The following is a 25,872-nucleotide window of genomic DNA, read 5'->3' as shown; positions in this document are numbered from 1 at the left end:
TTTTAAAATTAAAATGTGATTAAAAGTTAGGGCCTTGTGCATCCATATTCTGTTTGTAAAAGTAGACCGAGCTGATGTAACTCCCAGCCGTCTTCCCATCCAATTATCAATTCAACACTGCCTGATGCAGACGTACTGGCTTTACCATCAGAGTCTTTTAGCACTCAATTTTTAATGCATGTGTGTGCTCAGAGACTTATAGATATAGATTATAGATAGATAGATAAATATAGATATATATAGATATAGATATATATATTGATATATTGTATAATTGTTTTTTTTTTCTTCTAAAAAATTCACATTGATCTCACAGATGTTTTTTTTTTTTTTTTTGTGCTTGGATTTTAATGACCTACTGAAAATGACTTCATGATCTAAATGCTTTCTTAGAGAAGATTGAACTAGTGCTGGAGGAGGAGTGTATCTAAAAAGAATGTGTTAACTTAGTTTAAGCAGCCTCTGTTTTTTTTGGTGTGGTTTACATCAGAAAACGCCTTCCATAAGGTGAACGGCAGTGCATGTGCACAAAAGTGTGCTTGCCATTTTAGTGTTTATGGCAGGTACATTGATTTTTCACATTAATCGATGATCCACATTGGCCTTCGTTAATTTATTTTTTAATTGTGGACTTGAGCTTTTTTTACATCCTGACATTTTTGTTCAAATTGAGCAAAGCAGCTAGTCCCCACATAGTGGGCTTTTCACTGGAAAGAACTGGTTACTGTTGTGATTAACCCTCGGAGGATTCCCCACCCTAATGGCAGACATCAGACAGGAGGCATTGGATACAGCCCATTACTTGGAGTACGTGGGCCTATTCTTGGACCCGGTCCAAGCCTTGGATGTTTGAGTATTGACCCCCCCCCCCCCGCCCCAGAGCTCATTTCCCCACCCTACGCTTCAGTAAGTTTCCAGTTTTTTTTATTTTGCATGTTGGTATTGTGGCCACATTCGAGGCAATGACCAAATATTGAGAGATCAGCAGTTCTTCCTACCTAGCTTTAATTTAGGAAATCGATCATTCTATTTGTGCTGTATATGGTGCGAGACACAGAAGTTTCACCCATGGGACATATGTCCTTTCTCCAATCTGGGCTGAAGCAACATTTGGCCTTGAACACCTTGAAGGCTTGAGTCTCGGCATAGGCAGTTCTCTTTTCTGACACAGGGAGTCATGTGACTGGACCGCAGCAGGCTGGTAATGGGTAAGTATATACATCTTTTTTTGCACAGGTTAGTCAGCATAGGTGTTAGGAGGGAGGAGGGGACATTTTTAAGACTAGTTAGGTTGATGTTAGAATTCTGCTTTAAAGGAGTCTGTGTCTTATAATATACTCCAAGTAGTGGATTTTACAGGTAAGTCAAAAATCCTTCAGAAACTGAAAAAAAAAAATGAAGTCCGAAGAATGTCATAATTAAATTCGGAGCACATCGTAGCTGTTACTGATGTCTAGAGATGGGCTCGGGCATGTTCAGGATCCCACCTGCCTGATCCCGCCAGGAAGCCGTCACTGCACACGGCTAATTCACAGACTTTTCCCGATCTGTGCAAGATCAGGAAATGTCTCACTGCCTGTGATTAGCCGTGTGCAGTGTCATCTTTCTGGCGGGATCGGGCAGGTGGGGTCCTGAACACACCCGACCCCATTCCTACTGATATCCAACAGCGGCAGCAAGCTGTCAGCTTCCACCCTGCTGGCTTGAAATTAAAAAACCAACTATCTGCGATATTTCAAATTTACTTGACCGAAAAAAAAAAAAAAAACCTAAAATGTTTTAATGTCATTTTTTTTTTTAGTTTACTAAAAAAAAAAATCCAAATAATAAAGGAAAAAAGGGGGTTTTTGTACTCTCATCTGTTTTTTTTTTTTTGTTTTTTTTTTGTAGGTTGGCTTGTACTATAGTCCCAAACCTATCAATTGGGGTTCACCCTAGCTTGAGTCAATAAATAATGGCACACATTAGGCTCCATTCACATCTGAGCATATCGTTTTCAGGCATTTTATTTGGGCGTTTTTCAGGCGTTTTTTTGCAGTTTGGAAGCAGGCATTGACATCTAACAAAAACGCCTGTAATCTACCAAAAAGAAGCTCATGTACGTTTTTGAGCTTCAGGCATTTTGCTTCAGGTGATAAAATGCTCCTATGTGAACAGGGGCCATTAAAATGAATGGGATTTTGCTTGTTGTGCGTTTTGAGACTTCAGTGATGAGCAATTTACGAGCTGAAATTGCTCAGGTGTGAACAGGGCCTCATTGTTCCTCTGAGGGGAAAAAAAAAGTAAAATATGGTGTCTAAAAGTGTACACTGGTGGTTTCAGTTGGTAAAATCAAAGCAGGTGAAATATAGACATGGAAGTGCAAACGGGAGGGACTGGGAGAACTGCCTGTTTGAATAGGCAATATTTTGACTTTGCTTTATATTTTTTTGATGTGTTAACAGTTTTTTTTTCTTTTTTTTTTTTAATAGGTTGCTAGAGAAACGCCTCTAGATGTTGTAAGTAACACATTTCCAAGATGACAGGAATGAACATCATTCAATATTTATGAACTTGTGTATATTGTTTTTTATTGTAATTTTTATTTATTTTTATTTTATTTTATTTTTTCCTGAACTCAGAAAATTGGAGCAAAGTGCACATTGCAAGTTGTCCCCATCCTGTGTTTTTGTAAAACATGAATCCTGATAGTTTGGGGTTCAACTTTAACTTTTCCTTTGGTTTCTTTAAATCTGTCAGAATGAATAACATTTTGAATTTTTCTAATTAGCATCCTAGACAGGGACATATATGATGGTTGCACAGTAAACTGCCCAATGCAAATGTAACAGAACTTATTAAGTGAAAAGACAATGAGGAAAACTGAGTTTTGTCCTCTTTTAGCTCTTTATTTCTGTCCATGACTCTGATTGTCCCCTACCCTGGATATGGCCATGCCAGGCAGAGAGCCAAGCATTTTAGATTATTTATCCAGATATCAAGAATCTGAATTCTTTCTGCGACCTCTGCTGGTCTCCACTGTTGTTACTAGTCGCAGTACTCTATATACAGCTGTGAACAGGGATTCCAGTTCTCATCACTGTGCCAAGTGTGGGAGTGTTTTCCTCCATTGGATCCCTGTCAGTCGTTACAGTAAAGTTAAATATTGACCCCTGCTCCACTCAACATAGTTGCTCGTTAACCACTTCAGCTCCAGGAGGTTTTACCCCCTTAATGACCAGGCCATTTTTTGCGCTTCGGCACTGCGTTACTTTAGCGAAAAATTGTGTGGTCGTGTGACGCTGTCTAAATACAATTGATGTCCTTTTTTTCCCTACAAATAAAGCTTTCTTTTACTGGTATTTGGTCATCTCTGCGGTTTTTAGATTTTGCGCTATAAACAAAAAAAAGCGACAATTTTGAAAAAAAAAAAAAAATTAGGTTTTACTTTCTGCTGTAAAACCTTCCCAATAAAAAATGTAAAAAAAATCAATTTTTTTTTCAGTTTAGGCCAATTTGTATTCTGCTACACATTTTTGGTAAAAAAAAAAATCCTAAAGCATATTTTAATTGGTTTGCGCAAAAGTTATAGCATTTACAAATTACAGGATAGATTCTTGGACTTTTTAATTTAATTAGTAATGGCGGCCTTCTGCGATTTTTTTTTTTTTTTTTTTTTTTGAGCGGGACTGCGACGTTGCGGCGGACAGATCGGACCCCTAACTGACATTTTTTACACTTTTTGGGGACCAGTGACAATAATACAGTAATCAGTGCTAAATAATATGCACTGTTACTGTATAAATGACACTGGCAGGGAAAGGGGTTAACACTGGGGGTGATCAAAGGGGTTAATGTAAGCCCAAATATGCTTACTGACTGTGTGGGGGAAGGGCTCTGTGACAGGCACAGTGATCGGGGTTTCAGCTTAGCTGAAACTCCTGATCTCTCTCTGCCTGTGTGACAGAAGACTCGCCTGCTTTGTTTACATAAGCAGGTGGGTCTTCTGTCAGTTTCTTTGCCGATTTGCGGGAGGCTGGCGGCTATTGCGGCCCGCCTCTCGCTGTGTCTAAACACAGATATACGTGATTTTGCGCAACCGAGCCGCCCTGCCACAGTATATCTGCAGTGGGCTGTTGACAACTGGTTAACATTTCAATCTAAGTGTATTTTGGGCAATTTCATATTTTTAAAGAAGTACAGCCAAAGCGTGTTTTGCTGTACTACTTTATTAATCACAGGAGTGCAGTTTGTTCTGCACTCTTGTGACCCCTTTTCAGCAGACAGCTGGCTGAAGCCCGTTGTCGGCTAATGTCACAGAGCCGGTCTAGGCTCGGGAAGGATCATGGCCATATGGTCGGGATCCGCCCACATGCCTGGACTGGTACCCAGCTCAGCCTCTCAGCAAACCGCTGTGAACCGGAGCCGGCCGCTCCTGCTCCCGCTCATGATCCCTTCACAGTCCAGTGCTCCGTTGAACGTGGGGGGCTAGAGCAGAGAGCTGGGTGACACACAGTCACCAGTTCTCTGCTCAAGGAGCTCTGAGAACCGAGCGATCGGCTTTGTTTGATTATTCAGTTATCAGTCTTTGAGGCTGCAGATGCAGTATCGAACCTTGGTAAGTATAAATATAAAAAGGATAACTATAAACTATTTTCAAACATAATGTTGAGTGTGTGCTGGTCATTCTAAAAGGAAAGCCTAGCACTAGCTCTGCAGCTGATCATTGTTGCAAGCAGCTCTTTCTCTGCTAGGAGGGGAATGTTTCCCCTTTGCAAGTCATTTAGCCTTGTCTATGTAATCTGAGATTTTACTCTTTGGCTGCGTTCACACATGTCCGGCTGCGGTTTGCAGCCTGGAGTCCGGTGTGTTTTTTTTCACTGATTCAGGTGCAAATTTTTACTTGAATTCGCAGCTCAACCGGACCCAAAATCGCACAGGACCCTTTTTTAGAAACGGGCCACGGCTGCCCTGAATATGTGTGAACTGGCTCAATTGAAAGCTGGTCTGAATCACTTATGTGAATCCGATGCTGTTAAAAATGCATCCGATTCCGGATATGTGAACTGAGCCTTAATGTCTGTAATCACAGCCCAGCAGATAACGGTAAATCTGAAGTGGTATACTGACAACCTTCTACCTGCTGACTGCAAAAGGGCAAATATATTAATGTAATTAACTGAAAATGAGTTTTTACTACTACTAATATAATATATGCTCTTAAGTAAAAAAAAAATATATATAGATCAACTAGATATTGCTTTTAATTACAGTAACACCTGCAAAAGTGGACTTCTGTGATCTAAAAATATGGCTGAGGTCTAATGGAGAGTTTTTACATTAATCAAATTTAACATTACTGTTTTTGTTTTTATTTCAGCTTATGGAAACATCAGGTACAGACATGCTGAATGATGCAGATACCCGTGCTCCAATAAGTCCATTGCACTTAGCGGTAAGGTTTAATGCTTTCATTTTTTAAATTAAAGACTGAGGGGAATTTGTCTTCAAAGCGCTGACAATTTCTTATCTACAAAGCACTGACAATTAGCGAGTAGGGTGATTCTCCTAATACGTGCATATCAATTTGCCAGATCTGTAGAGAATTGCAATTTTTTTTTTTTTTAATTGTGGCGACTGAGACTCCTAATTGGCTATGTTCTTTTTTGAGTGGATCATTTTCCATTAGCAACAAATATAAGAAATTGTAGTTTCTCTGTAAAGTATCTGATTGGCCAAACTTTGCAACAAGAATAACCTCTATTCTGATAGTCTTGAAAGTGATTATCTTGATAAAAGAATGAACAAAAAAAGTACAGACTTCATGGGATCTTTTAATGAATTAATGGTGATCTGTAAAGGTATTGCTACTGTTGTTGGACATTAACAGGCAGCAGCAGTTTTGCAGCATGTGACAAACGAGGTCAATCTACTTATCTAAATGTATGATATGTTTGTTAGTCTCAAATCAGCACAAGCATGCATCAAATAAAAGTGAGAAAGTCAGAACTCCTTCTCTGTATGTTTTGAGTCAATGAATCCGAAAATATTGAATCCACTGGATCAACGTGACAGCCAGGCACCAGGCACTTTCAGAAGGCGAAGTGAGCCTCCAAATTTCTCTTATGATCTTTGTCGTCCTTGGTAAGTGGTGAGACATTCAATTTATGCACAATCCAACCATCTGCAGAAGAACAGCAGAGCGAGGCACAAACTTGTCTACATGGCTTGACAGCATTGCTTAGTGGAGAGGGGAAGGGGCAGAGTGAAATATAGTAGCTGCTTTTGGTTTAGCAGCAATAAGATTGATGACAATCAGGGCAAGTTTTCTATCCTGTGCAGTTCCTCCCAGACAGCAGCCCGTAACTTTAGGACATAACAAATCTTAAGTAATTTGGATTTATTTTAATTTAAAGCCATTTGGACTGTTTGCAAAACACTGATTTGTAAATAACTGTATGAACAGTAAATGTACACATTTTTATGAAGTACTTGACTTTTATGGATACACACCCATCATAGCTTTAATATACCTTAATATATAGGTTCCTGTACATATTTGGAGTCTTGATGTTTAAAAATACTTTCTAGTCAAAGTAAAAAATGTAGCGTCTGAACTAAGGCCCCTTTCACACTTGATTTGGAATCATTGGCAGAATTGCTGCAATTCTGCCCTCAAATCCAGATTGCGTGGCAATACACAGCATGCATTTGGGTGCCATTCATTCTAAATGGCACCCCAAACATGGTGAGATTTTGCTGTGTGGCAGAATCATGCTGCAATTGCAGCAAAACTCAACCTTACAAATCATGTGAAACATGTTGCCCAAAAAGGAGCAGGAGGTTCTATTAGGCAAAAACGCACAAAGCGCAGCCCGTGAAAGTGAACAGGCTGCCCTATGTGTGACATGTGAAATTGTATGAAAATCACTCACACTAAATCTCCAGCGGGAACATGAGTTCCCACTACGTGAATTGTGAATGGGACCAACACTTTAGACACAGCTAACTTGAGTTTGCCTAAGCTGTTTGCTGACATTCAACCGCCTAGGTAAATTCTTAATGTTGCCATGGATTTTCCTCCTCTCACAGACTATATGTGAACCTATGAAAATGCCTTGCCTTCACAATAAAGTGCCTGAAAGAGGTTTGCAGAGATTTGACAAAAGCCTGCATTGCCACCCATGAACCCCATGAGAAGCTTTGCTAAATCTATTGGAAATGTAACTGATATGGATAAACTGGATAAACTTTGTAGTCTCAGCTGGTGGTTAGCTGGAGTGTTGCTTGGATAACATTAGCAGGTGATTAACTGCCTTGTTGCCCAGAGTTCTGTAGTAAAATTGAGAACCTGAAAGTCTTGTGACTGCAGTCATTTATAAAATACTTTGCATAAATGTAACCAATTCAATACCCCAGCTAAAAACAACAATCACCTTAATAAACCTCCACCAATGTGCACACCAACTCCCATTGGATGGTTCCTTACCGGAGACAGTAGCCCCCCATTCTCATGGTATGGGCAAAAGCGCTTTGGGAATAACAGTATCGGTAATTCTCTCCCGGTTAGAATGAGCTCAGAGGGACCTCTTGTGCACGATTCCCATGAGATAATATGGAAGAAAGGAGAAAAACTCTCCTCGTGTACCATTTTAAATTAACAGATTTATTAAACTAATCCTTCTCCCGTTGCACTTGAGTAAATCAGCACAATTATATATCCACAATAGGAGGTGGAGCGCCCCAGTGGTCCTTACTACCTCCACGCTGGTTGACAGACCACGGACACCGTCCTCCACTTCCTTCACAAGCACTTGTAGTTTGCCGTATAGCCACCCCCGACGTTTCGTCACTTCCGACTTCTACTTCTACCTCTAGTAGAAGTCGGAAGTGACGAAACGTCGGGCGTGGCTATACGGCAAACTGCAAGTGCTTGTGGAGGACGGCGTCCGTGGTCTGGCAAACCGCGTGGAGGTGGTAAGGACCACTGGGGCGCTCCACCTCCTATTGTGGATCTATCAATGTGCTGATTTATGCTTTTTATGTAAGTGCAATGGGAGAAGGATTAGTTTAATAAATCTGTTAATTTAAAATGGTATCACACGAGGAGATTTTTTTCTTTCTTCCGTATTATCTCATGGGAATCGTGCACAAGAGGTCCCTCTGAGCTCATTCTAACCGAGAGAGAATTACCGATACTGTTATTCCCAAAGCACTTTTGCCCATACCATGAGAATGGGGAGCTACTGTCTCTGGTAAAGAACCATCCAATGGGAGTTTGTGTGCACATTGGTGGTTTATTAAGGTGATTGATTCATGGGCACCACACCTGGAGAGTCCAATTAGGATTTCAAAGACTTAAAGGATCACCATTCCAGGATTATTGGCAACTAGCATGAGCACTTGTTTTTTTAATCATTTTGGAACTTTGATTACACTATATAGCGACTCTGCCCAATTTTTAGGGAGTGTGGTCGCTTTGAGCACATTATGAGACTTTAATGTTCTGTTCAGTGTGTGTTCATTATTTGGAGTTTGTTTATATGCGAATCTTGCACAGCTATATTTTTTTATATGATTTACTGATTTTTCACATATATTTTTTTACATCTATCAATAGTTTTGCGCAACTTGGTGTATATTATTTGATTTATTGCATTAATTTCGTGAATTTATTATAAGTTGCAGCAGTTCTAAGAACATTGTCACAAATTAGCACTTTATTAATTTTATTAGCGCGGGAGACCAACACTATTAAAAAGAACCGTTTGATTACCATGCCTACAGGATATAGCACTAATTCTTAGTTGGTGTTTTGTTATGTAGCTTCTGTGTGGTGAATTTTATTGAAAGACAATACAAAATGCTATCTACTGATTAACAATCTCCTGCATAATCATGCTGTGAATAGAACTTTCTTTGACATGATCCGCTTTGGTTTGTATTTATAAGAAAATATCACATGCTAAGTTAAGGCCCTTTTTGGCTGACTGCTAGTGTGCCTATGACTTCTACCAAGTTTTTCAAGTCATGTTTAGCAATAAAATATTGTATTTTTGCAGGCATACCATGGGCATCATCAAGCATTAGAGGTGCTAGTACAATCTTTGCTCGACTTGGATGTAAGGAACAGCACTGGAAGGACTCCTCTGGACCTGGCTGCTTTTAAAGGACATGTTGAATGTGTAGATGTTCTCATCAACCAAGGAGCATCAATATTAGTAAAGGACTATGTTGTGAAAAGGACTCCTATTCATTCAGCAGGTATGGCAAATTAGAAGAGCTTAAAGCGGTTTTAAACCTAAAACCAGTCTGGGATAGGGTAATGTTAGATGTTCTAGCAGATTTAGATACTTTAAAGCGGAGTTCCACCAAAAAGTGTAACTTCCGCTTTAAATACTCCTGACCCCCCTGACATGACACATTTGGCATGTCATCCTTTTGGGGGGGGGGGGGGGGAGGCGCGGGTGAGTCGGTACCTAGCTTTGACCCGCTCCCACTAGGCGGCTCGAGGGTAAGTTCTCCTCTCCTCCTCCTCCCTCCCTGCGGTCTTCTGGCTGTCACAGCCAGGTGCCCACACTAGACATGCCGGGGCCGCAGAGAGGAGAGGGATAGGAGCAAGGCTTCAGGCGGCCGCGACGCTGGATCGTGGGACATGTGAGTGTGTGTTTATTAAAAGTCAGCAGCTAAACTTTTTATAAACCCAAAAACTGCTGGAGCGCTGCTTTAAAAATGTAAGCCGTACTCCAACTAACACTTTATAAGCAGTAAAAAAAGTATAAGTTCCTGTGGGTCACAGGAGTGCAGTTAGTTCTGTGACCCTTTATTGGCTGACGTCGTAGAGCCAGTGCAAGCTCTGAAAAGATCCTGACAATATGGTCAGGATCCACCAATTTATCATGCAACTAAATAAAAAAACAACCATTTCTTTATCCTACATCACGGAACACAGAGTCGGTAATAAGGACTATCTGGGTTATGCGCTATCTTTAGGTGATTGGACACTGGCAACCAATAGACAGGAAGTTTCTCCCATATAACCCCTCCTATACAGGAAAAACCTCTGTTTTTTTGCCAGTGTTTTGAAGGTGGTGGTCAAGGCTGTTAAAGCTCTTTTTCTCTGTCGCTCATTGACAGACGCGGTCCTCTTGATTAATAACACATCGGGTTATACTGCCCTCTACAGGAGTAGGACACTAGACGGAAGGAAAACGTTCTGGCCACACCTTAGGGGCAGTCCCAAAGGGTATATCCTCTCACTCCCTGCTACAGGATGTCAGTTTTTTCTGTCTAGTTAGGAGTAAGGACCGAAGTTCCTTGCTGGGATCTTGGTCCTGGCAGGATTTTTTAGAAAAACTTTTTATTAGGCAGCTTTTTTTCTCCAGTGTTCCTGTGAGATCTTCAAGCAAGTACGCTGAAACTGGGCGACGGGCTGGATGTTGAGATCCAGTGGTCACCCCAGTCAGCCTGCGAGCGCGTGCAGGCCCTAGCTCCGCGCTGGGTCGGCCGCGACATAGTCCCACTGGACGGGGACTGACCCTGCGAGTTAAACGTCTCGCCTGGACGCCGACGACCAGTTGGAAACTGAGTCACGGCGTCCGTATTGGTCGACAGCCCCCCCACCTCGGTGGAGAGGGGTTCTGTCAGTAGTTGGCGACCGCCTGTTCTGGTATGGTGAGTAGAAGGTTCCCCCTCTCCCCCTGACTGGTTTGTTGGTGGACGCGGGCCCCTCCCTGGGATGGTCGGACGCTCATGTTTCTGGGTCCCCCCTCTATCCTATAACAGGTGTCACAGATCCCCCAATTGAGTGTGATTTTGTGAATAAGAAACCAGGAGGCTTGGTTTGGGAGCTGACTATCTAAAGTCACTGTATGAGTGAGCACTGTTAAGGGCCATGACTGAAGTCAGTGGGGCATTACTGTGATGATGGCCATGTATAAGGGTGATAGCATCCTATCTGATAAGGTTGCAATACAGGCCTGTGCCTGGACTACCGCCATCCTCCCGCAGGCCGCCATCCTTCCACAGGCCGCACACCTCCCGCAGGCCGCACAGGCCGGTGACTACCTCCCGCAGGCCGCTGCTATTTTGCCACAGGCCGCGCGGGGCCGCCATCTTGGCGTAGCCTCGTGTCTCCAGCATGGGGGCAGCCATGTTTGAGATGACCAAACACCTCGAGGAGTAATTGGGAGGCGCCGGAAGGCGTGTAAAGGGGCGGAGCCGCCTCCTTTACCCGGGAAAAGGAGCCAAAGCCTTCCTGTCTGTAACATACAGTGCTGGGAGCAGGTTGATAGTAACTTCTGTGCATCAGGTGGATGAGCCTTGGCTCTCTCTCTGTGGGGTCCAAGCAGGTAACACTGAGGGGCGCTATTGCGCTGGGGGATTACAAAAAAAAAAAAAAATTTTTTTCTTTTTGCAATTATTTTTTTTGGGTTGCTGGCAAAGTGTCTTGTATAATCATGGACCCTGCCACACATTAATCCCCACCTGATCCCCTCGAGGTGGCCGCAGGACCCTCCAGTACCCCACTTGGATTGATTCATTATCAGCAGTTTTGGAGTCTTTGGTATCCCGGGTGGAGGTGGCCTGTCAGGGACGGTGGTCAAGAAAGCGACCCCCGCCTACCCCTATTTCATCTGATACTTCAGATACGGATTCTGAGCTGGTCACCACTGCAGTTGCAGGTCCCCTCTTCTGGGGCTGCGGTCTCAGGTACGGTCTCCTCAGACAGTGAGGAGGACGTTTTTGCCTCCGCCATAGCACAAGAAGCGTTGGTGGATGCACTAGTTGTGTCTGTCCGGGAAACTTTAAGTCTTGAGGTTACACCGGCAGAGGTAGCTGAGACTAAAATTCCTTTTTGGTGCTAGTTAGCCTACCAAAATGGCGAAGGATTTTCCTTTGCCCAAATGGGGTCGTCTGAAACGTACCCCTGCTATTTCTAAACGCATGGCTAGGCGCTATCCGTTTGAGGAATCCCTCCTTTAAAAAATGGACGGTACCACCAGTGGTGGACTCAGCGATTTCCAGATAAAGCCACTGTTATCCCGTTGGAGCACGCTCTGTCCTTTAGGGATCCGGTGGATCGAAGAGTGAAAGCAGAATCCCGCTTCATTTTTTCCCTGATAGGGTCAACCTTTAAGCCAGTGGTTGCCATTGGTTTAGTTTCAAGAATGGCTAATCTCCCCTTTCAAGGGGATCGCCTGTTTGGGTGAGATTATAAAGGATCTCACTGGGAGGCAAGAGCACTCTCTTGCTAAGACAGCCTGATGCACCCCCACCCATCTCTGGGGTGGGGGGACGTCTTCACCGGCATGCGGTCGGGATACAAGATCGAGTATTCGATCACTTCTACCGGTGCGATTCTTCCCTCCCAACATTCGTATGCTACAGGGAGCAGTAGTTCCTGTTCCTTGGATAGAACGTTTTCAGGGGTTCTATTCGAACCTGTTCACAATGCCCAGGAAAGAGGGCAAGGTGCGTCCAAATTCTGGACTTGGGAAAGATGGAGTCCATCCGAACAGTGGTGGCCTCCCTGCATCAGGGGGATTTCCTGGTGTCCATAGACATTTAGGATGCCCATCTTCATATCCCCATCTTCGCAGAACATCAGCATTTTCTTCGCTTTTACCAAAGATCATCCCTGATTCCCGCCAGGAGACTGAACTATCTGGGCCTAATTTTGGATAAATCCTTGGCAAGGTGTTTCTCCTTGCGGAGAAACTCCAGAAGGTTCAGTCAACGATTTGGATGTTGCTGTCCGTCAACGGGCTGGGACTGATGATGGCCTCCTTAGAGGCAGTATCGTTCGCCCAGTCTTATACCCGAATTCTCCAAGAGGAGATTCTTCTCAAATGGAATCGGAATCTCGATTCTCTGGACAATCGGATCCGGTTGAGCGAGAGGACCAGGGAGTCTCTTGTCTGGTGGCTTCGGTCTCCGATGCTCAACCAGGGGAAGTCATTCCTTCCGATAGTATCCAGGTTACCAATAAAGGTATCGGAACTGAGAGCGATCAGACTTTGTCTGATTTACTGGACCCGAGCAGCTCCAGGGCAGCCCGGTTCGGATCCAATTGGACAATGCCACGGTCTTGGCTTATGTCAATCACCAAAGGGGCACCTAGAGTGTCCTGGTGGCCATCGAAATGACCAGCATCTTTCGTTGGGCGGAACGGTTTGTTCCGGCTCTCTCCGCAGTATTCACTCCGGGGGTGGGAAATCGGCAGGCAGATTAGCTCAGCCGTCAGATTCTGGATCAATGGGTATGGCCTCTTCATCCAGAGGTATTTCACTAGCTGTCCCTTCATTGAGGCACCCCGGATGTGGATCTGTTGGCGTCTCGGCTCAACAGGAAAGAGCGGAGGTTTGTAGCTCGCGCCCGCGATCCTCTAGCGGACGCAGCAGACGCGCTGATTGCCCCGGGGGGGCAGTATCAGCTACGGTATGCCTTCCATCCTCTCAAGTTACTGCGGGAAACTCTTCGCAGGATAGAGGTGGAGGGAATTCCAGTTATCCTGGTAACTCCGGACTGACCTCGTCGACCCTGGTACGCCGACTTGGTGAGGCTAGTCGCGGACGCTCCTTGGAGACTTCCTCTCAGGGAGGATCTATGGTCTCAGGGACCGATCTTCCATCTTGCTTTACAATCGCTGGCTTAATGGCCTGGCCATTGAGACCCAGGTACTGAAGGACAAGGGATTGTCAGCTTCAGTTATTCCTACTCTAATTAAACCAAAGAAAGCGACTTCCAGCACATGGAAGTCTTGTATTGCGTGGTGTGAATCTCTTGGATTTCCTCCACGTACTTATTCGGTGACACGACTCTTGGCCTTTCGGCAACAGGGGGTTGAGCAGAAACTGTTCTTGAGCACTATCAAGGGTCAGGTTTCAGCGTCAGCAATCTTGTTTCAGTGTTGTCGGTTCTTCAGAAACCTCCCTTTGAAGATATCGGGGAGATTCCCTTGCTTACGTTTTCCCAGAAGGTGGCCTTCTTGGTGGCCATTACTTCTGCACGCAGGGTGTCAGAACTGGCCGCATTATCTTATCGTTCCCCCATATCTGGTGGTTCATAGGGATAAGGTGGTTCTTCGTCCGAATCCATCCTTCCTTCCTAAAGTGGTTTCAGAGTTTCATCTGAATGAGAATATTGTGTTACCTTCCCTGTGTCCTAAGCCTAGCCATCCTTGGGAGCTTGCATTACACTCCTTGGATATGGTTCGGCCAATCAGGGTACACTTGACTACTACGAACTCGTTTCGTAAAACGGATTCACTTTTTGTGATCACGGATGGCCCTAGAAAGGGATTGCCTGTTTCTGCCACAACCATCTCTAGATGGATCAGACAGACGGTGGTACAGGCGTATTCTATTAAGGGGCGGGATCCCCCGTTCCCTGTTAAGGCGCACTCTACTCGGGCGCTTAGTGTTTCCTGGGCCTTTCGCCATCAGGCGTCAGTGGTCCAGGTTTTCAAGGCGACTACTTGATCGTCGGTCCATACCTTTACAAACTTTTATAAAGTTGAGGTGATGGCATCGTCGGATGCCTCTTTTGGCCGCAAGGTTCTGCAGGCCGCAATTTGAGGAGATCGTTGGTCTACTTCGAGGGTTTGTTGGCTGGTTGGCTCCGGCTGGGCCTTCTGGATTTTGATTTCTGTTATCCCACCCCTCATTTGTGGCACTGCTTTGGGACGTCCCAATGTGTTATTAATCAAGAGGACTGCGTCTGTCAATGAGCGACAGAGAAAAATGGATTTTTGTAAAATCTTACCGTAAAATCCTTTTCTCTTAAGCTCATTGACAGACGCAGTACCCGCCCCTCTACTTTTGAGTTGGGTTGGGTTAAATTCTCTGACACTGCTTTGTGACATAACTGACATCCTGTAGCAGGAAGTGAGAGGATATACCCTCTGGGACTGCCCCTAAGGTGTGGCCAGAACGTTTTCCTTCCGTCTAGTGTCCTACTCCTGTAGAGGGCAGTATAACCCAATGTGTTATTAATCAAGAGGACTGCGTCTGTGAATGAGCTTAAGAGAAAAGGATTTTACGGTAAGATTTTACAAAAATCCATTTATTCTTAAATGATGTCCCAGTTAGGGTGGCGTTTTGACCAGATCCATTCAGATGGCTAAGCGCTAAGTGGATGGTACCCGAGCCTCGACTAAGGAGACCCAAGCTTTTGCCTGTAATGTGACCCATCTGGGCGCTGGACCCTGATAAATGGAACCCTGGTTATTCTTTATCCCAAGGAGTTTGTCAGCTGGGTGCTCTACAGGTCCAAGGGTGTGGACCCCATGAAATAGGGGGACTAGGTTCTCGAAGGTCTGATTGACAAAGCCCGTCGTGATGGGTGAATTTTGTGTCCTGTATAGGACCCTGCAGTGGGACAGGTAAGTCTGTTCCTTTTTCCCTCTCTTTAAAAAAAAAAAAAAATTACACACTTTCTCTCCTGTGCTGTAGTACCCTGTTTTGGCCACTAGATGTCGCTGTTCTGCAGAATATTATTGTGCCTGTGTACCTTCTGTGTCTGGACTCTCCAATCAGCTTGGCTTTGTTTCTCCGTATAGCTCTATGGGCGCGCACAGATGACATCACGGGCGTGCATGTGAATTGCCTCTCACTCTTCTAAGCGATGCTGCTGGCTGGATGTCACTGTTTCTCTGCTAAGCTGAACTGCTGACAGGGACCTATGGGACACAGAGCAAGTTGCAGTTTGTTTGGGCATGTGAATTTGGAGGCTTGGGCACGGCTACATGGTAGAAGGGTAGTTGTTCTGTGATAGCTGTACAGTGCTGGATCACAGTTTTTGTCTACTTTTTGTGCTACAGGTTACCTTACTTCTGGGTTTTTATGTAAAGCAATGTCTTCCAGAAAAGCAGCAGGGAAAAGGACAAGTGTTCCTCCATCAGGATTAAAAAGTCCTAGTTTTGCTCCCGCTTTGCTATCTTCCCCTGAGAGGCCTGAAGCAAATGGTCAATCTGAGCCATTACGCTTATCAGGTATTGTTGCTACCTCCAATGCCTCAGTGTCTACCTATGTTACTAAGGATGACCTGGCATCTGCCTTGTCTAGCCTTGAAGGTAAAATATCCGGAATGATTGCTTCTGTTTCACAGGGTGGGAGAAAACGAGATAGATCCCCCCTCTCCTGTACTCGGGCCCAGCAAGAATTTAGCTGAGCAGCTAGGCTCTCAAGGTTTTGCAGGGGCTTCTGGTTTACAGCCAGATTGGGCAGAAGACATTGAAGAGGTGGCTGTTAATGATTTGGAAGAGGGGCAGGCTGAAGATGGGTCCTCTTCTGAGGGGTCAGATTCTGAGGAACCATTTTCAGCATCTCACTCTGAGGCTACTGATTCAGTCCCTCACCGAAATGGTTTGGACAGGGTTTCAATTACCTCCTCTGGAAATGTCAGAAGCCTCCTTGTCTTCTATGAGTTCTTTGCACCCTCAGCAGAATAACCCAGGCTTTTCCTTTACACGCCCTGCTGGAACAGCTGGTGTTTTTGGATTGGGATTATTCTGACAGGTTGTGCATGCCTCAAAAGAGATTTTTTTTTGCTTTATCTTATGGAAGAGAAATTAAAGAGGAAGTGGTGTATGTCTTTGGTACATGCTGCTATTTCTTCTGTGAACGAGAATTTGACGTGTCTGGATGATAATAGCCAGGTTTTTAAGAATCCAGCAGATAAAAATTTGGAATCCTTACTAAAAGCTGCTTTCTTTGCCGTCGCTGGCTCTGCTGTTCAACCAGCTATAGCGGCTATAGGAGTTTGCCAATCCTTAAAGAATCATTTTAAAAGGGTGACTAGAAGTCTGCCTATTTAAGGGGAGTCGTCTTAAGATTTGGCAGAGTTATCTTACACGCCTTGTGTTTTGTGGTAGATGCCCTTAAGGTTTCTTTTCAACAGATTTCCCGAGTTGCTCTTCTCTCTGTTAATATAGGCAGGGTACTATGGCTTAAGAATTTGTCGGCAGAATTGCATTGTAAGAAACTACAGAGAAATTTTCCAATCCATGGGGAACGTCTATTTGGTGAGGATCTGGAAAAATACATTCAGAAGATTTCAGGTGGAAAAAGCGCATAGTGTGGCCGGTTAAAAGAAGGATTAAACATCCATATTTCTCTTACGTCCTCCGACAGTCGCCGCCTCTTCATATTCGTCACATATGGGGTATTAGACTTTGCTCCGAAGGAGTAGCTAGGCAACAGAATATGTTAACAATAAAGCTTTAACATATCCCACCCTCAAGGGGTGGTCCCCTCAGTCAATACCCTCCTACTTCCTGCAACCATATCTCAGTTTTAATGTCTAGCTTGTCAGGAGTGGCTGGCTCTCTCTGTGCTGGGACTTTTTGTCCCAGACTCTTTCTTCTTTTTAATATTTTATTTGAGTTTTTTCTCTACCTTTACTTAGCTGTTGTTTTTGTCAGCATTAGTTAGTTCTTCGGACGAAGAGGATCATGCGGACTGGGTCTCGGGCTGATCCCCCTGATCGCAGGTCGTGGGTCAGTGGCTTCCCAGTCTGCCATCGAGCGTTCAGCCAGGTAACGCTCCTGGCACGGTGAACGACCCATCCCTGTTCGGTGCAGGGATGTTTGGTGAGGTGGCTACCTCACCGGACGCTGTGCGGTTTCTTAACCGCCATTGTGTGCGTCTTGAATTGCGACTCTCCCTGCCTCATGTGCAGCGGCTTGTTCGCCTGTGCGGGTTCCCCACGCCATATGAGGTGAGTGTGTCTATGTGGGGACCTGTCTGTCTGGGGGGGGTCTCAGTCTGGGACTGTGTAACCTGCCTTTAAATCACACTGCTTGTCTCCCTATCTCTCGGCTGCATGCTGTGGGCTGCAAGGGGGGGGGGGGGGAGCTGTATGACACTGTGTGTGTCAGGCTGGGCAGTGTGGGAAGCTGTGTGCTGTGGGGCATGTTTTTAATGGCATGTTGGGGCATATACAGCGATCGCTGCGGCGATCTAACATGTATCCATATAATGGGATGAATTTGCGTGTGTTTTTATGCACTGTGGAGCGGCGGTTTCGGCGCCAAACGACGCCATTTTATCGGCGCCCGCTCCGGCCGCATGGTTTACATGCACGGCGGCCATTTTCTTGTAGCCTCCATAGGCTTACATAGAGCGCCCTGGCAGCATCACTTCCTTTTTCCTGGAACACCGGTCGAGGCAGCAGCAGCAGCGGGGTCTCCTCAGGTTTTATCCTTCTATTCCTGTTGTCCATTGCCTGTATTCAGTCTGTATATTCCCTGTGGGGGTCTCATTGTGCCTGAGTGTGTGCGGTGGGCTGCGCTTACCGCGCTTGCTGAAAGGGGGCAGTTAACCCTTGGTTGTCTGGCGTACAGGGGCAATGGATTCTCAGGAGGGCAAGTTTCCCACAGTATTGGTGGAAAGCCAGGGGACCGCTGTTTCCCCCCCAGGGGGGGATTTAGCCACTATTGTGGCTGGCCTTGCTGCCCAGGTGCAAATGCTGGTGGCTGCTCAATCTACTAAACGGCCCAGAGTTACTCTGTCCTCCGATTCTGAGGGTGAAGGTGATGGGGCTGTTCTGGCAGGGACCCCCCTATCGGGGTCCCGCTCCTCTCTTGATCTAGTGGGGTCTGAGGTAGAGGCTGAGGTTGAGGGGGTTGATAATTCTCCCCCTGGCTCGCCTGAAGAGCTTGCAATCATGGATGAGTTGATTGCTTCCATTAAGCAGACGCTACGTTTGCAGGACGAAGTGTGTCCCCCCGCTGCCTTGGCGGCTTATGGGACGCAGAGAAAACGCAGGACGCCGCAGGTTTTTCCCTGCAATGCTGATTTTCAGCGCGCTGTAAAGGATCAATGGCGCGATCTGCGCAAACCTTTTGCGGTACCAAGTAAATTCAAGCTGCGTTATCCTTTCTCCCCTGCCACTGATGAACGGTGGTGTGTGCCTCCACCAGTGGATCATGCAATTGCGGTTTTGAACAAAGCCACTGCGATTCCTGCAGAGGGATCCCCTGTTTTCCGTGATGCCACGGATAGGAGACTGGAGTCTCTTGCCCGTCATACTTATTCTGTTACGGGTTCTATGCTTAAGGCTCTATTTGCTTCTCTCATGGCGGCCCAGGCGATCGCAAGTTGGACGCAGATGCTTAGGCGCGTCCTAGTGGCCGATTCGGCCTCGGCGGCGACCCTGGACATGGTGGATCAGATCCACCAGGGTGTCATGTATCTGTGTGATGCGGACCTGGACCTGATTCCGTTGGCTGCATGTGTGCACAGCGTGGCGGTGTTGTCTCGCCGCCTGGTTTGGTTGAAATGTTGGTCGGTGGACCAATCTTCACGTAAAACCTTAGCCAATCTGCCTTATGATGGGTCTCGCCTTTTTGGGGAGTCCCTGGATGTGTTGATTAAGGGGATCACCGGGGGTAAGAGCACTCTCTTGCCCCATTTCCCCAAGGCTAAGGGGGCTTCTGGGAAGAAGCATGCGAATTTTCGGCCCCCTCAGGGGTCCTTTCGTGCCTTTCGGCCGCACTACAAGGGCAAACCGTTCAAAGGCCGGGGCTCTCAGAAGAAACCCTGGTCTGGGAAACAGAAGTCCGGCCAATCCGGACCTGCGGCCCATAACAGTTCGGCCTGAAGGGGCGCCCTCACCCAGTTTTGGGGTGGGGGGACGCTTGCTCGGTTTTCTTCAGCCCTGGTTGGCCCGTGTGCGGGACAGATGGGTTCTGGAAATCGTTCGATCTGGTTACAAGATCGAGTTTCTCTCTCGGCCAGAGAGCAGATTTTTTCCCTCAAATCTACAACTGTCTCCAGAGCGCCTGCGGGATCTGCACCTGGCGGTGCGGGACCTGAGGGCTCAGGGAGTGGTGGTTCCGGTGCCTCATCGGGACAGATTTCGGGGGTTTTATTCCAATCTGTTCACCGTGCCCAGAAAGGAGGGCAAGGTTCGTCCAATTCTGGACTTGAAAGCTCTGAACCGCTCTGTGCGGGTTCGCAAGTTCCGCATGGAATCCCTGCGCTCGGTGGTGGCTGCCCTGGTTCCGGGGGAATTCATGGCCTCCATCGATTTGAAGGATGCGTATCTTCACATCCCCATATTCGAGGGTCATCAGAGATACCTTCGATTTGCCATTGCGGAGGATCACTACCAGTTCGTGGCGTTGCCCTTTGGGCTCGCCTCGGCTCCGCGGGTCTTCACCAAGGTGCTTGCACCGGTTCTGGCATTATTGAGGGCCCAGGGCATTTCTGTCCTGGGGTATCTGGACGACATTCTGATTCGGTCTGCGACCAGTCAGGGTCTGGAGAAGGACCTGTCTGTCACGATGCAAACTCTGCAGGAGTTCGGTTGGACGATAAATGTTCCAAAGTCGACACTGAGTCCGTCGGTTCGTCTTCCCTATCTGGGAATGATACTGGACTCGGTGCAGGCGAAGGTCTTCCTGCCGGAAGACAAACTCAGGACTCTTCAGGAGGAAGTCGGGTCCCTCAGGGACGTTCCGAACTCGTCTCTGCGGACGTGTATGAGATGTCTGGGATTGATGGTCTCGGCTTTCGAGGCGATTCCTTTCGCGCAGTTTCACACGCGGGGTCTTCAGGCGGAGATCTTGTCCAAGTGGGACGGGCGACCTCAATCTCTGGATCTTCAGATCTCGTTGAGTCATCGCACCAGGGAAAACCTTCTGTGGTGGCTCCAGTCCCCGTTGGTGTCCGGGGGCAAGTCGTTTCGTCCGATCTCGTGGACGATAATCACCACGGATGCCAGCCTGTCGGGCTGGGGTGGTGTTCTGGGCGTTCTGTCCGCCCAGGGGACCTGGTCGGAGGGGGAGTCTTCCCTCCCGATCAACATTCTGGAATTGCGTGCGATAAGGCTCTGTCTTCATCGCTGGACGGACCGGCTGCAGGGCTGCCCGGTTCGGGTGCAGACGGACAATGCCACGGCGGTGGCCTACATCAACCACCAAGGGGGCACCAGGAGTGCCCGAGCGGCTCGAGAAGTGGCCGACATTCTGTCTTGGGCCGAGACTCATGTCCCGGCGATAACGGCGGTTCACATTCCGGGAGTGGAGAACTGGCAGGCGGACTATCTGAGTCGCCAGACCCTGGATCAGGGGGAATGGTCTCTCCATCCGGCTGTCTTCCAGATGTTGTGCGCGAAGTGGGGTCTTCCAGATGTGGACCTGTTCGCGTCTCGCCTCAACTACAAGGTGAAGAGGTTCGTGGCAAGGACGCGCGACCCTCGGGCAGACGCGTCGGACGCGTTAGTGGCCCCGTGGCATCAGTACAGGCTGATGTACGCGTTTCCACCGATTCAGTTGCTGTCCCGGTTCCTTCGCAGGTTACACTCGGAACGCAGCACGGTGATTCTTGTGGCACCGGACTGGCCTCGCCGGTCCTGGTACGCAGACCTCGTGAATCTGGCGGTCGACGCCCCCTGGCGTCTGCCTCTTCGGGACGATCTACTGTCTCAAGGACCGATTTTACCATCCTGCTTTACAGTCGCTGGCTTTGACGGCCTGGCTGTTGAGACCGAGGTCCTGACGGAGAAGGGTCTCTCTCCAGAGGTTGTTCATACCTTGATCAACGCGAGGAAGTCTTCCTCGGGAAAGGTTTATTACCGTACTTGGAAGGCCTATTTTGCCTGGTGTGAGTCCAGGGGGTTTTCACCCCGCACGTACTCGGTTTCCCGTGTGCTGTCTTTCCTTCAGACGGGTGTCGATCAGCGTTTGGCGCTGGCTACGATAAAGGGTCAGGTGTCTGCGCTGGCCGTTCTGTTTCAACGTCCCGTGGCTTCCAACTCCTTGGTTGGCACTTTTGTTCAGGGTGTGCGGCATCTGGTTCCTCCTAGGAGGGATCCTTTGCCCCCTTGGGACTTGAATCTAGTCCTATCTGTGTTACAACGTGCTCCTTTTGAACAGATCAGGGAGATCTCGTTGTCTATGTTGTCCAAAAAGGTCGCCTTTTTGGTGGCGATCACTTCGGCTCGCAGAGTGTCGGAACTGGCGGCTTTGTCCTGCAAGTCTCCGTACCTGGTTGTTCATTTGGATAAGGTGGTCTTGCGACCTAATCCTTCTTTTCTGCCGAAACGAGTTTCGGAATTCCATCTTAACGAGGATATTGTTTTGCCTTCGTTGTGCACGAAGCCTAAACATCCAAAGGAGGTGAGATTGCATTCTCTGGATGTTGTTCGGGCGATTAGGGTTTACCTTAAATCGACTGAGTCTTTTCGAAAGACGGACTCCTTGTTTGTTCTTCCAGAGGGTCCTCGGAAGGGCATGGCGGCTTCCGCCTCTACCATTGCCAAATGGATCAGGCAGACCATTGAACAGGCCTATGCCTTGCAGGGGAAGGTTCCCCCTGTGCCTGTGAAGGCGCACTCTACTAGATCTCTGAGTACGTCTTGGGCCTGTCGTCATGGGGCTTCTGTAGCCCAGGTGTGTAAGGTCGACCGTACACACTTTCACAAAATTCTACAAAGTAGATGTTCAGGCATCGGCGGATGCTTCCTTTGGCCGCAAGGTTCTTAGTGCGGCTGTTCCCTAGGGTCCCTTGTTGGGGACTCCTGGCTGTTGGGATAAGTTTTGTATCCCCTGGTTTTTTGTCTTTTCCTGGGTTGTTGCTCCTGTTGAGCACTTATTTTTGCTGTTGCCCAGCTGGTTTCCTTCCTTTGGTAAGGTTCCTTTCTTTGATGTGGAGACTGCGTTGCCTTTCGGCGCGGATGCGTTTCCCACCCCTCATGTTTGCACTGCTTTGGGACGTCCCCATATGTGACGAATATGAAGAGGTGGCGACTGTCGGAGGACGTAAGAGAAAACGGAATTTTTGTAAAATCTTACCTGTAAAATTCCTTTCTCTGAGTCCTCCGACAGTCGCCGCCCCCGCCCCTCTTTTGGGGTTTGAATGTATACTCTACTGCTATTCCACTAAAACTGAGATATGGTTGCAGGAAGTAGGAGGGTATTGACTGAGGGGACCACCCCTTGAGGGTGGGATATGTTAAAGCTTTATTGTTAACATATTCTGTTGCCTAGCTACTCCTTCGGAGCAAAGTCTAATACCCCATATGTGACGAATATGAAGAGGCGGCGACTGTCGGAGGACTCAGAGAAAGGAATTTTACAGGTAAGATTTTACAAAAATTCCGTTTTTAAAGCTTCAAGTGTTACGGTACCTCCTAACACATCAGCTTCTAAGCATTTCCGATGGCCTCAGCTGTCAGGGCTTAGAAGACCTCAAAATTAAGGTCAGAAATAACCCTTGGTCCAAAGGCCTATTAAATCAGGTTCCAAATCTGCCTTATGAAGGGGTGCCCCCACTCGTTTGGGTGGGGGGGAAGGCTCCTACAGCTCTCAAACTTGGGAAAGAGTGATGGACAGGTGGGTCTTGTCCATAGTGGCACGGGGGCTACATGATAGAGTTCTAGAAAGTTTCCTCCTCCTCCTCGGTTTCTGGGTTCAAATGTCCCTGTTTGCCCAGTAAAAAAGTTCTTGTTCCAGCCCCTGGAACGTTTGTGGGTGCAGGGTGTGATTGTGGAGGTTCCTACCAGCGAAAGGTTCACAGATTTTTACTCAAATCTTTTTACAGTGCCAAAACCAAATGGCGAGGTAAGACCCATTCTAGATCTCAAAGCTCTGAACCTGTATCTGACCATTCGGTCTTTTCCCATGGAATCAATCCGCTCTATGGTAGCCTCTCTAGAGGAGATGGCTAAGAGATTTTCTGGCTTCCATAGAGATCATGGATGCATACCTCCCATGTACCAATTTTCAGGCTCCATCAGAGGTTTTTGTGTTTTGCAGTTGGGCAGTCCCATTTTCAGTTGGTGGTTTTGCCGTTCGGTCTGGCCATAGCTCCCCGGGTGTTTACAAAAGTCTTGGCCCCGGTGTTGGCTCTTCTAAAGTCTCAGGGCATCTCCGTAATGGGTTACCTAGACGACCTGCTGATCAAGAATTGGTCAGGACCAGGTCTAAGATGGGATGTTTCCTAGACCGTCCAGTTCTTAGAAAATCTGGTTTGGGTACTTAGAAAAGTCGGCCTTAAGGCCTGTTCAAATTCTGGAATATTTGGGTCTGATTCTCGATACTGCTCAGGCAAAGGTTTTCCTGCCATCAAAAAAGGTTCTGGCCTTGAAGGGTCTGATGCGGTTGGTAAGAGGGAAAAAGTTTCCCTCTATACGGCTGTGCATAAGACTGCTAGGCAAGATGGTGTCCTCATTCGAAGCAGTCCCTTATGCGTAATTCCACTCCAGACTCTTCCAGAACAGTATTCTGTCCGCTTGGAACAAAAAACTCTGAGCTCTGGATTCCCCAATGTTTCTTTTCCCCAAGGGTATGACAGGATCTGACGTGGTGGCTAGTCTTTAGCAACCTAAGCAAGGGGAAATCTTTTATGCCTGTGACCTGGAAGGTAGTTATCACAGATGCCAGCCTTGTGGGCTGGGGAGCGGTCCTGGAGGAAATCTCTATCCAGGGGAGGTGGTCTCGGGTAGAAAAGGTTTTACCCATTAACATCTCGGAGGACGGGCGCTGGTTTGCACGACCAAACTGCGGGGGTGTCCTGTCAGGATTCAGTCTTACAACGCGACTCTGGTGGCTTATATCAACCATCAGGGAGGAACCAGAAGCCAGTCAGTGCAGAAGGAGCTGAACCACATTCTGTCTTGGGCAGAGAGTCTTGTTCCATGTCTGTCAGCGATTTTCATCCCTGGGGTGGACAACTGGCAGGCAGACTTTCTAAGTCACCAGCAGTTGTTTCCAGGGGAGTGGTCCATGCATCCTGAGGTCTTTCAACTGATCTGCCAATGTTGGGGTACTCCCAACGTAGATCTATTGGCGTCCAGGTTCAGCAACCAGCTTCACAGGTTTGTTTCCAGAACCAGGGATCCGATCGTGTTCGGGACAGATGCTTTTGTGATTTCTTGGTTTCGGTTCAACCTGATCTATCGGGTCCAGCTTTGGCCACGTCTGTTGAGCAGAATTCAGGTGGAGGGGAAGCCGGTGATCCTAGTGGCTCTGGCTTGGCCCAGGAGACGTTGGTTCACGGAAATTATAAAATTAGCAGTGGAGAAGCCATGGTTGCTTCCATGTGTCGTCCAGACCTGCTCTCCCAAGGTCCCATATTTCAACCTTCTTTACGGTCGCTGAATTTGACGACTTGGCTATTGAGACCAGAATCTTAAGAGATCATGGGGTCTCTGGTCCAGCTCTGGCTACGTTGATAAATGCCAGGAAACCTATCTCTAGGAGAATCTATTATAGGGTCTGGAGATCCTACATTTCTTGGTGTGAATCCAAGAGATGGCATCCTAGTAAGTATGTCATTGGAAGAATTATTTTTCTTCAAAAAGGGGTAGACTTGAAGCTGCCATTAGGAACTAACAAGGGGCAGATCTCTGCCTTTTCTATTTTCTTTCATAAACCATTAGCAACTCACTCCTTGGTGCAAGCTTTTTTGCAAGGTGTGATTCGCACGGTTCCGCCAGTCAAGCCACCACGATGTCCTTGGGATTTAAATCTTGTGCTCTCTGTGCTACAAAAGCAACCCTTTGAGCCTATCCAGCATATTCCCTTGGTTCTCATGATAAGGGAATTGGTCCTTTTGGTTGCCATAACCTCGGCCAGAAGGGTGTCAGAATTGGCGGCTCTTTCCTGCAAAGAGCCATTTTTGATCCTTCATCAGGACAGGGTGGTCTTACGCCCTCATCTTGCCTTTTTGTCTAAGGTAGTTTCCGGTTTTCAGCTAAACCAAGATATTATTCTACCTTCCTTTTTTCCGTGTCCTCATACTATGCACTAATTCGTAGTACTGATGCTTTCTTTAACCTGCCAGAAGGGCCTAAGAAAGGCCAAGTGGCAACTAGTTCCACTATTTCCAAGTAGATTTGTCAAGTTATTGCTCAGGCATATGGCTTAAAGGGTAAAGTTCCACC

General features: G+C 47.0%; 1 protein-coding gene across 1 annotated transcript in view; it reads left to right on the top strand.

Annotated features, from left to right (window-relative positions):
* ANKRD28 (ankyrin repeat domain 28) overlaps window positions 1-25,872 on the top strand; it is a 182,542-nt gene that overhangs the window by 104,601 nt on the left and 52,069 nt on the right. Inside the window, exons 16-18 of the mRNA XM_082259485.1 lie at window positions 2,472-2,498; window positions 5,360-5,434; window positions 9,042-9,243. Of these exons, the coding sequence (XP_082115611.1) occupies window positions 2,472-2,498; window positions 5,360-5,434; window positions 9,042-9,243 (304 nt within the window). The remainder of the gene's footprint in view (window positions 1-2,471; window positions 2,499-5,359; window positions 5,435-9,041; window positions 9,244-25,872) is intronic.

Source organism: Pelophylax lessonae (assembly GCF_965119305.1).
Source record: "Pelophylax lessonae genome assembly, chromosome: 5".
Lineage (NCBI taxonomy): Eukaryota > Metazoa > Chordata > Amphibia > Anura > Ranidae > Pelophylax > Pelophylax lessonae.
This window is presented reverse-complemented; position numbering and strand designations above follow the sequence as displayed.